The 12,268-nt window shown below is 33.9% G+C and overlaps 1 protein-coding gene across 1 annotated transcript; it reads left to right on the top strand.

Annotated features, from left to right (window-relative positions):
• The first annotated feature begins 3,167 nt into the window (after nt 1–3,167).
• On the top strand, nt 3,168–8,832 carry LOC134264291 (glioma pathogenesis-related protein 1-like). The gene is made up of 6 exons (XM_062746592.1): nt 3,168–3,229; nt 4,124–4,303; nt 4,787–4,916; nt 5,429–5,535; nt 8,156–8,268; nt 8,674–8,832. The coding sequence occupies exons 1-6, from the start codon at nt 3,185–3,187 to the stop codon at nt 8,771–8,773; spliced, it is 675 nt and encodes a 224-aa protein (XP_062602576.1). The 5' UTR covers nt 3,168–3,184; the 3' UTR covers nt 8,774–8,832.
• The last annotated feature ends 3,436 nt before the right edge of the window (nt 8,833–12,268 follow it).

Genomic DNA, 12,268 nt, shown 5'->3' with positions numbered 1-12,268 from the left:
TATCAATCAGTTAAAAATTTCAAAATGATATACCTTTAAAAATAAAAGAAATTATATTCTTATATCTGCTATGCTCATCAGTTTGTCTGATGCAAAATAAGCTATGAAGAAAAAAAAAGTAATTTATCCTATATTTTCACTCAAAATTACCAGCAATTCTGTCATTCGGGTGCTTTAAAGATGTCATATTTATTTTCATATGGAAAAAAACCTATAACTATATACCTGCTAGGAATGAATTGCTATAAATCTAAAGCACACTCTATTGATTTAGTAAGACTTCAAAATTAATCTCGTTAATTACGCACTTCTTTGAAATTTTTGAAAATATTTTATCATGGAACGAACTTAACACCCCAAATTAACAAATTAAGAGAGGAAGTGTGTCGAATTTTAAGGTAGAATTTTTACCAGGAAGGTATAGTACATGTACATGTAAGAGATAATAAAATAAAGTAAATTATATTAAATTTATTATTTAAAAAAATCATAGAAGTCAGTGCATCGTAAAAGGAGGGTCGTTTCCACAAACACTTGTGTTATACAGGCCCAGAGATGCCAACTGCGACAACCTCGCCTCTGTTTTCTTAGTTTCGTATCAAGTTTACAGTTTGTATCGAATCAAGTACCCTCTATTTCTGTTGTCTAAAAAATCTGCAAATCAACATTATAAATGTGAAAAATATTAATAAATACATGAAAGGTCTTTCCATCCTGACAGTTTCAATGGTGAAAACTACAAGGTTTGCAGATTTATTAAATTTTGCACTGAAGAAAACAAAAATATCCAATATGGATATAAAGATTCTTTTATAATAAAATATATGTACACAATAATTAATATATTGCAGTAGTTTGTACACGTCATGCGTCAGAACTTCATTTCAGATGCTAAATTCTATAATAAAGTAATTGATAAAAAAGGCTCAATAGGGATTCAAGTCGGGGACATTTCGATTGCAAAGCGAAAATCCCCTCGACCATTGACAAACTTTAAACAGTAACTGTACCTTGTTCCTAGATATATTGTATCTAAAGGGAATACTCTTTCTTCCTATTTATTCATTCCTTTCCTCCACTGTGAAAAAAAAATCCTGGATCCGCCAATTTGCGTTATCATTTTACTCTATCATAAGGTTTGATCAAAGTATGGGTATTAAAAATTTTAACAAAACAGACAATATCATCTTTGAGCAGTGTCAGTTTGCAGTAAGCAATGAGCAGTCTGCAGTCATCGTCGGAAACCCACGGGTGATCTCGTCTTTACTTAGTATGGGCATTAAAAATTTTAACAAAACAGACAATATCATCTTTGAGCAGTGTCAGTTTGCAGTAAGCAATGAGCAGTCTGCAGTAAGTAGTGAACAGATGGCACTAAGCAGTTAGCTGTCGTACATGTATCTAGTCACATGCGAGAGGGAAAGAAACGTTACAGTAATAATTCTCTAATCAGTTTATTTTGCGAATTTCTTAAATAAGTTATAAATAAGGTTTTTTATAAAATAAATTAAATAGTAACATGTAAAACTCTGCTCTCATTTGTAAAGGGAAGTCCTTGACAAGCCAGTAGATAAATAAATGAATAAATTAATTGAAAAGATTACAAACTAGAAAAGGGACATCTGATTTCATTATTGAGAAAGGGGTGGCTAAAGGCATAAAAGAGATAATCCATATAACTGTATACTATACGTCGGCAAAATAATATTAAATTTTATGATACATGTACCTCATCTGGTCTGAGAGTAATAAACAAATAAACAAACAAACAGTGAGTCAAGTTAAAATGATTCGTCATAATAAAGGTATACCCTTCTTGTAATGTAAATGTAAGGTGCTTCCACAGGCACCAAACTGGCTTGAATTTTTCACTCCTTATAGTGTATATACTATAGGGGTTCAAAAACTCAAGTGAGTTTGGTGCCTGTGGGTAGCCCTGTCTCCAAGCTCATGAATTATTGAACATGAAATATTAATCTTTTAGAAAACAAATTTTCAATTAAACGGAATAAGACACTTGTATAGAGAATAATGTGTTTTGAATTTTGTTTTTGTTTTTGTTGTTGTTTGTTTGTTTGTTGTTTTTTTTAAGCTGGTCGAAAAAAATTCATATTTGTTTAAAACTATCGGCAAATTTAATTTACGTAAATTGATCTAAAATTAGGATGAAACTTATTTTTCGACTCCATTTTCTCATTTGTTCAACCATGAACATTTTCCTCGTTTATTTTTTTTCTGTTCACTTAGTACATGTATACCCTAAAAAGTACGTGACATTCGCTACCCAATGAAAAGCGAGTTCCCACCCAATAAAACGCACGATTTCACCCCGATATCTGACCTGACACGTCCATAATATTATCGGCCATCTTCGTTTCAATCGCGCACATTGAATTCCAGGCCTTCGGTTACATTAAGTCTAACTCTTTATCCTTTCGGCCAATTACGACATTTATAACAGCAGCCGACACGATCGTGTTTGCAGAGAATACCTGAATCTCGTCAGAATGTTGAAGTTCCTACTGTTGATCGTGTTAAGCATACACTTTATATGTGCCATGCCTCAGGAGGCGACTTCGATTCATACCCGAGTATAAGTATTAACTCTTGGTTGACGTCACATGACCGGATGTATACACAAACATGTGGTTTTCAAGCGAACTCATATGAGTTTGAAGAGTAGCGAAAATAAAATAAATTTCCTCTATGAGTTTTAAAAGGCGGTCGAATAGGTACATTTGACATCATCTGTTGAGTTAATTTTTTCTATAGCTTTTGCTGCAGTTGAAATGTTTTTCTTTTTCAGCTCTGAACTTTTTTGGTTTCGAATTTGAATTTATGTCTCTGTTGTTATCGAGCAGTAAGCCTGAAAAATCTAATCAAATAAACACATATTCATATAAATTATAAAGCGTTCATGTAGAAAGTGCGTTTCGAAGTTTGCTTTTAAGGATAAGCGATGCTAAACATAATATTTAGTAAAAAATAATTCCTACGTTGCGGGTTTTTCTTTCGACGCCGCCATATCGAAACTCTAGTAATCCTACTGTATGGCTGGGTTAGCTTGGGTATAGTTTATAAGGTCATATGACGTATTTTGAGTAGTAACTATGGTCGTTCGATTGAAACTCAAGTAACTCGAGTACGTACTCGGGTACGAATCGAAGTCGCCTAGGGTGATGAAATGGTCTTTAGAGAACTGCTGAGTGACCTGGTAGAAGAAGAAAAGGTAAGGTTAAAATAAAACCTGGCATATACTGAATTTAGAAATGAAATGAAATCTTGATTTTTTGTCTGGAAAGAGTGCATGATACACAATAGTGTAGAACTCAAAAGAGATTTTTTGACTATATATATTACCCCCGTCGAATTTTAAAGAAATTAGAATTTAATGTAGTTTGAGAATGAATTGAAAGATCCGTTAATTTCCGAACTTATTTAAATATTTTTTGAAAGGGGGGATGGGGGGCTGGTGGTGGTGGTAAAATATTAGTGCCCATGTTAAACTTCGTGGTTGAATTCGCAGTAACTGTTACATGTACACGAATTCTTTCCCAGCGAGACAGTAGTATAAGAAACTGTAAACAGTTATCGCATCATTTGTTACTGTAATACTTTTTTAACCATTGCATAAAATAATATGGGTTGAAAATTTTATTACAAAAACAGGTGTCTGTGACAGTTTTGTGCATGTACAAAAGTTAATTAATTAACTTTATAAAGAACAACTTTCATCTGTTCATCTAATCCAAAATTGCCCTTGCCTCGGGGAACAAAATCTGTAAAAGAATTGAAAGGTTATCCATATGAAATCGTAAAGTTGTGTATAGATGTTTGTTTTCTCTTTAGAATATTTTTAAAATTATTTGTCTTTAATGATTTTAAAAACTGCCTGAAACCTACATTCACATATGCATAATTATCAATTCCATACGTTAGAGAAAAAAGAATATATTCTTGTAGTAAAGATAAGGATGTAAATTTAAAAAAAAAAAATCAAAAGAAGTTGCAAAAAAAAAAAAAAAAAAAAAAACAACATTTTGGCAGAAATTCTTTTCTTAATTTTAACTCACTCATGATTATAAAAAAAAATTACAGAACTTATTTTTTTTTCTTTCCACAGAAAGTAGACAGGTCAAATGGCGGCGAGATGACGGATGAAGAAACCCATCCGCCGACGGAAAACAAGCGTGAGATCGTGAAGAGGTCCGCCCTGACGGATTCCGAGAAGCAGGAGTACGTGGACGCCCACAATGAGTTCCGAAGGCAGACCACGCCCACTGCCGGAAACATCAGATACATGGTATTTAGTGACTATTTACCCACTCCCTTTTTTTCTGCACCCCACCCTCTGAATGAAAAGTTCAGCTAAATATCTTTATAAGTAAACTTTGATGTACGCGAACAAGTAAACCAAAAAAGGAATTCTTAAAGCACAAAAGTATAACGCATACAGCCTGCATAACCTACGCGCTTGCTTAATTTCTTTTATTATCTTTTCAATGCACATGACAGAAGAAAAGACTCAAATGGGTTTAATCCATTGCAGATGGGGGGTTACTATCACTGGTGAATTTAGAGGAGGCCAATTGCCCCCCTCCCCCGTTTTGTGTCCAACAATACACAAAATTTGATAAATCAATGGTTTTGTTGGTGTTGCTGAGGACCCCTACCTTGATCCCCTACCCTTTTTTAAGATTTCTGAATACGCCACTGAATATCATAAAATCACCTATTATTGGAAATTATCGAACAGTATGTCACACATGCGCTTTATCTTTTGTAGAAATGGAGCGATGAATTAGCCACCGTAGCCTCGGATTACGCCGCCAAGTGTAAGTGGGCTCACAATGGCGCCCGGACTTCCTCGCAGAACAAATTCAATTATGTCGGAGAGAACAAGTACATCAACTCGGGTAAGAAGAAAAATTCTCAGATTTTACATGTGTTTGTATGATTTCTTCTTTTTTTCCACAAAAAGTTGACTCACCTGTAGTGTACTTGTACTATATGGTTCACATACCTTAAAAATTCTTCTTTCATTATAAACACATACAATATAAATGCATTTACTTTTAAAATAATTGTTAATCCAATTTAAATTTGTTGTTCTCTGGAAACTTAATCGTATCTTCTATTTTTAATTATATTCTGTTTTTATTTAATTTTTATTCTTAGTCTAATTGGTGACTTTTAAAATAACCTTTTTAACCTCTATGGGTTTTTTTTTTTGAGTGTGTGTGTGTGTGTGTGGGGGGGGGGGGGCATAGCCAATATATCTAAACTCAAATTTTAACATGATTGTATTTTGTAAAGGTACGACGGCGTATTCGTGCCATATTGACAAAGTAAAAAAAATATAGTTTGTCCGATTTAGAAGTAGGATCGACCACATATAATCGTTGATTTCCTTAATTTCATTCTACAGCTAAGAAAAAGATACATCGTTCAGTGGAGTATTGGTGGCTCGAGAATAGCAAGTACGACTTTGATACAAGATCCTGTAGTTCTGGAATCTGTACCCACTACACGCAGGTAAAAATCATACTTCTCTTTTATTTTGTATCCCCCGTTCCTAATACTTATGCATAGTATGGAAAGCAGGAATGACATTGAATACAGGGCATCACAAGGTCGCAAATGGCACCAGTCTCTCACCAGAGGGTGTTTTACGCTCCCCTCCAAATCCGTAAGTGAAGCTTGTGGAGCGCGCCCTCTGGTGAGAGATTGCAAATGACATATCAGTACATCAAGACTGCATGAGACATGGATCCCCAAGCGAATACTGTCATTTCTGTTTCGAACAGAAATCTACATGTAACTCACCCACTATTGGCACAAACACAGGCATGCAAACAAGTGAAGTACATGATTGCGTTACTTTATTCCCTCCAATTCCATTGCGAGGGGATGTTGAAAACCATATAATATTGGATCGGGGAATGGAATCCTGGATCCCATGTATATAACAGCCAGCTTCTCTCACTACTGATAGGTTTCTAGGCATATATCCCCACTCCAGCTTAAATTTGTAAACGTACACGTCATGGTGGGACGGGTGTGGCAACGCACTTTGAAATATTACGCACTTTGAAAAGTTTTTAAAGTGCGTTAAAATTGGGACACTCAACGCACTTTGAAAAAAAATTTCAAAGTGCGTTAAGAATGTACATCAGCATTTTAATCATGTGGACATTTTACGCACTTTGAAAAAAATATGTGTATCAAACAAAAATGCTAAACTTAGATTTTAGTAATTGAGAGAATGAATTTGTAATAGTCATATCTTTCGAACTACGTTGTAATTAATTTACATGTATTGATTAACCATCATCGATAACAAGTAGAAGATGAGTATATACAATGTCTGTCAGATCAACTCTTTTTTACTTAAATATCAAATTTAAAGTGTAACACCCCCCAAAACCCCAGATAAGCCCCAAATTATAATTCCTATATTATGTATATTTGCAAAAATTTGTGTGACTAACCCCCCTCCCCCCTGTACTGTTGCCTATGCTACACCCAAAATATAACTGGTGTGACGTTGAAAACTTTCTATAAATTTTAGTTTACATTAAATGCATGCAAACTGGAAAAAATGAAGAACAGTAAAACATTTAAGACAGAAAGAATTTTCAAAGTATGAAAAATCAAACACGCTCACTTTCACATCCAGAAATGATCTTATCACCGAAAAGTTATCCAAAACAGGCGCGTAGCTGCCTATACGCAAGTACGCAAGTGCGTACACATCATTTTCAAAAAAAAAAAAAAAAAATAAAAAAATAAAAAAGAAAGAGAGACATTTATTCGGAGAAAAAGAGGCACTATCTGTCTTTCAAGTTATTTTACGTCTTATTGTTTCTATTCAAATTTTGTTCAGAATATCGTTATAATCCAGTCTTTTATAAATTGAATTCCAAAATTCTTGAGTAAGAAAATATTGTTGAATCAAAATTTTCAACTGTTAATCCGCGTAATCCTGATTATCCGGACAAATACATGTATTTGATGAAGGAAAGCGATCTAAGTGACATTGATTTAAAGAAAAAGTTACAAGGGTTTTGGATGACTATACAAGAATATCCGTTAAAGTAATGATGAATAAATATCGATAAACCAAAAAAAAGAAGGTAAAATTCAAATTATTGAACAAAGTTAATATAAATATAGATCATTTATGAATATCTTCTTTTACTGATGGTACCATTTTAAAGAATTTAAGTACTCTCACATTGCATGTTTAAGCTAACAGAATATATAAAGACCCGCACCCCCGTTTATATTTTGAAATACTTTATTTAACTCCAATAATAACTTATTAAATTACTTCTCTGTTTAATCTTGTCACACTTGGAAACTTTTTTTCTAATACCAATATATTCGTAAATTAATTTGATTAAATCATCCTTCTCTTCCTGAAGTATCCATGGACGTATAACTTAGCTAAGTGTTTGCTTGAGAAACGAGATGTAGCGTGATTTCTTTTAAAGGAAAATGACTGAAACATTTCGTAAAATCCAGGAGCTGAAAGGGGGCTTCGCCCCCTGGACCCCCACCAGGGCTTCGCCCTGGACCCACTGGGGGCCTCAGGGTGGCCCCCATGCAGACCCCCGACCATTTTCTGCGTACACTTCATTTCAATGCTAGCTACGCGCCTGCAAAAGGTTCAAATATTTATCATACCTAAGATTTTGAAGAATATTGAGCAAGCCATACACATTCTTTCAAAGTGCGTTAATGTGGTCGATATCAATAGATAATAGGAAATGCGAGGGGACGGGGAGCTCGAGGTGAGAGCTTGCAATGACATATTTACCATAGCCAAATACGTAACACTCGAAAATCTTCTAAAAAGTTAGATTATTCTACGTATTGATATGAAAAATTAACAGACGTTGCCTAATACATAAATACATAATTATTATGTAATACGTACATCGACAGGTTAGAGTAACCTATAGTAGGTTCCATTTTCAATTATTGCCATTGCTCATCTTATGGTTCGTTTCACCGTTGCGTAACTACATGTAGCTACAGTCTGTCATAAAACTGAGGTATAATGTTAGGAACTACAGAAAAGTCACAAACAAGATTTCCCTTATATTAGTTCTATTTTTAAAAGATTAAAAAATTGCTTATACATTAACAGGTTGTGTGGTATAACTCGGAGTACCTGGGCTGCGCTGTACAGTTCTGTTCCTCCATGGATGGCTTAAGTGGCTGGAACAACGTATACTTCCACGTCTGCAATTATGGAGAAGGGTAAGTGCGCATGTAACATAGAGTCCCACGAAAAATTAAATCAACATTTAAATATTGTTTTTTGTATAGAATAAAAAAATCATACAGTGTCAATAAAGCCCTGAAAGGGACTGCGAAAGACAGGGATTTTTTTTATTTTGGTAAGACAGCTGAACGACGACTCATTCATAAAGTTTACATGATTTGCAGACTGAAAGTCATTTTTGAAACACCACCGCTATAATATTTGACGTGAAAGATTAATAAAAACCATTTCCGATTTCCTCTGAAAAAAAATTAAAGAGACTAAAAATAAATGTGTCAGAATATTAAAATGAAATGTGCCATAAAACTCCAATGCAGAGATTAAAAATTTTCATCGAAACGTTTTTCGAATATAGTTATTGAGGTTTCTTTTCTTTGCAGAGGAAACTATGTAGGACAAGACCCGTACTCTAAAGGTAGCAGCTTTTCCGGATGTCCAGATGACTGCTGCAAGGAGGATTTGTGTGTCCCGAACAGTTAACATCGGATCGAACAGTCCTCGGGGAAAAAATCTGAGATTTTAACCAATATGACTATTGTAAAAAAGAAAAACAAAAAACGGACGTTTCTTCATCAAGATTTTTTTCTTTAGATATATACAGTTGTTTGTTGTTACTCTGTAAAACTTTGGGATTAAAATAGATGTAGAAGCAGTGAAAATTGTTTTGTTTTGATTGTTTTTATAATTTGATTTTAGCTTAATTATTTATGGAAATCCAAATTAACATATATTCAAATCTTTGTGCCTATCTTCAAATAATTGCACATAACTTCAAATAATTGTACCTCTCTTCAATTCATTTGAAGATGGGTACAATTGAATCAAAGATAGGTACAATTGAATTAAAGATGGGTACAATTGAATTGAAGACAGGTGTAAATAATTATACCTATCTCTGAATAATTCTACATAGGTACAAATGAATTGTATCTTTCTTTTATGGAATTACACTTATTTCAAATCTATTAATTATAGGTTCAATTGAATCATACGTATCTCTAATTTATTAAAAGAAAGGTATAATTGATTTAAAGATAGGTAACTTGATTTGAAGATAGGTTCAATTATATCCACAAAGGATTTAGATAGGTACAGTTCGATTATACCTAGGTTCGATTCCTTTTGTGTTGTTGAAAATAATGAACGCTCCCTTGGAGACAATATTGAACATAGAGGGAAACGCACAGAACCTACAGAGCGACGGCACCGAGGATGAAAAGAGAAATAACACACCCCTTTTCATTTACCTTGTACATTAAAGTAATTTTGTTTTTTTTTCAATTCTTGTCATACCAAATTCAAAATGTGCAAAAGGCATTATAATGTCAAATTCTCAGAAATTTCCATTGGCTATCCTCAAATGTCACGGACGGACCTAGGCAAATGCATTGAACTGAGAAATGGACACATACACCCATCACTCTATACATACCGCCACTTTTCATCCGTAGTCCGTCGTCCATCAGTTTGTCTGTAAACATTTCACATTTTTAAACTTCTTCTCAAGAACCACCGTGCCAATTTAAAAAAAAACTTGGAACAAAGCATGCTTTGGTAAAGGGTAGTTTAAATTGTAAAATTGAAGGGCCAAGATTCCTGAGAAGGGTAAGGGTTGAAAAAAATTATATAAAATGAAACTAATGTGGAAGTTTCTTCAGGTAGTGAAGATTTACGTTTGTTCAAATCATGACCCTCGGGGGTAGGGTGGGGCCACAATGAACGATCAAAGTTTTACTTAGAATTATATAGTAGAGGTTTTAATCTTACTCTCAAGATTAACAAAGCCATGATTGGTTATATATTAATATCGAAGCATCCTTAGGTAGTGTAAATGCAAATTTAATCAAATCGTGACCCCCGGGAGTAGAGTGGGGCCATAATGAACGATCAAAGCTTTACAAAGGAATATATAAGAAACATCTTTAACCAGAAGTCTCTGTCGAGACTGTAGCTCTACTGGTTTGTACTTATCAAAAACCAATGCACTATTTTATGAATTTTGTTGTTTTGAATTATTTTATAAATTTTGCATTTACACTACCTAAGGATGCATCTTTCTGTAGTCTACTTATGTGCCAACTTATTTTGAAATCAAACTAAAACTGTAGAAGAAGTAGCGTTTTAAAGGAATTTCCCAGAAAATTCTATTTTTAGTAACCATGGTAACACCGTTCATCGAAATCAAAAACCGTTGCACTATTCTATGTATCTTAGTGTAGTCTATTTGTGTGCCAATTAATTTTGAAATCAGACCAATACTGTAGAAGGAGTAGCGTTTTAAAGGAATTTCGCAGAAAATTCTATTTTTAGTAACCATGGCAACACCGTTCATCGAAATTAAAAACCGATGCACTATTCTTTGTATCTTAGTGTAGTCTACTTGTGTGCCAAGTTATTTTGAAATCAAACTAAAATTGTACAAGGAGTAGCGTTTTAAAGGAATTCCACAGAAAATTCTATTTTTAGTAACTATGGTTATACCATTCATCGAAATCAAAAACCAATGCACTATTCTATGTATCTTAGTGTAGTCTATTTGTGTGCCAATTAATTTTGAAATCAGCCCAATACTGTAGAAGGAGTAGCGTTTTTAAGGAATATCACAGAAAATTCTATTTTTAGTAACCATGGCAACACCGTTCATTGAAATTAAAAACCGATGCAATATTCTATGTATCTTAGTGTAGTCTACTTGTGTGCCAGGTAATATTGAAATCAGACTAAAACTGTAGGAGGAGTAGCGTTTTGAAAAATTGTTTACAGACAGACAGACGGACGGACGCCGGACGCATTACTATCGCATAAGCTCTTCTGGTCTCTGACCAGTAGAGCTAAAAATCATCTTCTCAAGAACAACAAAGCCACGATTATTCAAATTCTTATTGAAGCATCCTCAAATAGTGTACATTCGCGTTTGTTCAAACCTTGGTCCCCGGGGGTAGACGGGGCCACGATGGACGATCAAAGTTTTGCATAAAAATATATATAGGAGAAATCTTTAAAAAATAATTTTTCTCAAGAACAACACGATTGGTTAAATTTACATGTGTGTATATGCAAACATCCTCAGATAGTGAAGATTCATTTTTTTCAAGTCATGAATCTCTGGGTTAGGGTAGAGCCGAATGAAAGTTCAAACATATAGGGAAAAGGCCTCAGCAAGTCAACAAATATGTAAGCATCCTAGGTTGATGTAGATTCAAGTTAATTCAAATTATTCACTCTTTTAGCGAAAGCTAGGGATTAATTATGAATTTAAGCTTTTCAAAACTGGATTGATTTTTTGCTTTTTCCCCTCGCCACAGTACTCAGGTGACCGATGTGACTCATGGGGATCTTGTTTAATTTTTTTTCACAGTTATTGTCCTGAAATACTGACCAGTGTGAACAACATTCGTATTCTCCATTTATTTCTATGACTTAATTAGTTACAAATACTACACATTGCATCATATACATGTAAAGTTACATGTAACAGCACCAGAATAATAGCATTCAGGTACATGGAAAAATGCTATTATTATTTCACTGCAATTTTAATGATTCAAATAAACAATAAACAATAATTGTTTCAACACTATTTAACTATACTAGTATACGAGGGTTGGTCCAGAAGTTTGTAGAATTTCCAAAAAAATTATCGTGATTTTAGGCATATTTATTATAAAGAGTCATAATACAACAATGGTGGAATATTTCACTACATCCCAATTACCGATTAGGAAACACGAGCTATCTGAAAATTAGTATAGTTGTAAAATTCCGGAGAGTAACGCCAAGTTAAGTGTGTCATGTCACATTTAATTAACGAAGCATCTCACCAATATGTCCAGTTCGATTAAAATATTTCTACAGAATGCTGCCTTTTCTCCATTTTTTGCTATAGAAAAATCTGGGCATTTTCTCTAGCACAGGCGTATCTTCGTTTTTCAGCTATGTATCAAAAGTACTGTAGTCTCTATCTTTCAATGTGAT

This window comes from Saccostrea cucullata, unplaced genomic scaffold (assembly GCF_032062105.1).
Source record: "Saccostrea cucullata isolate Sc308-1 unplaced genomic scaffold, CSIRO_AGI_Scuc_v1 ctg412, whole genome shotgun sequence".
In the NCBI taxonomy this organism is placed as follows: domain Eukaryota; kingdom Metazoa; phylum Mollusca; class Bivalvia; order Ostreida; family Ostreidae; genus Saccostrea; species Saccostrea cuccullata.
This window is presented reverse-complemented; position numbering and strand designations above follow the sequence as displayed.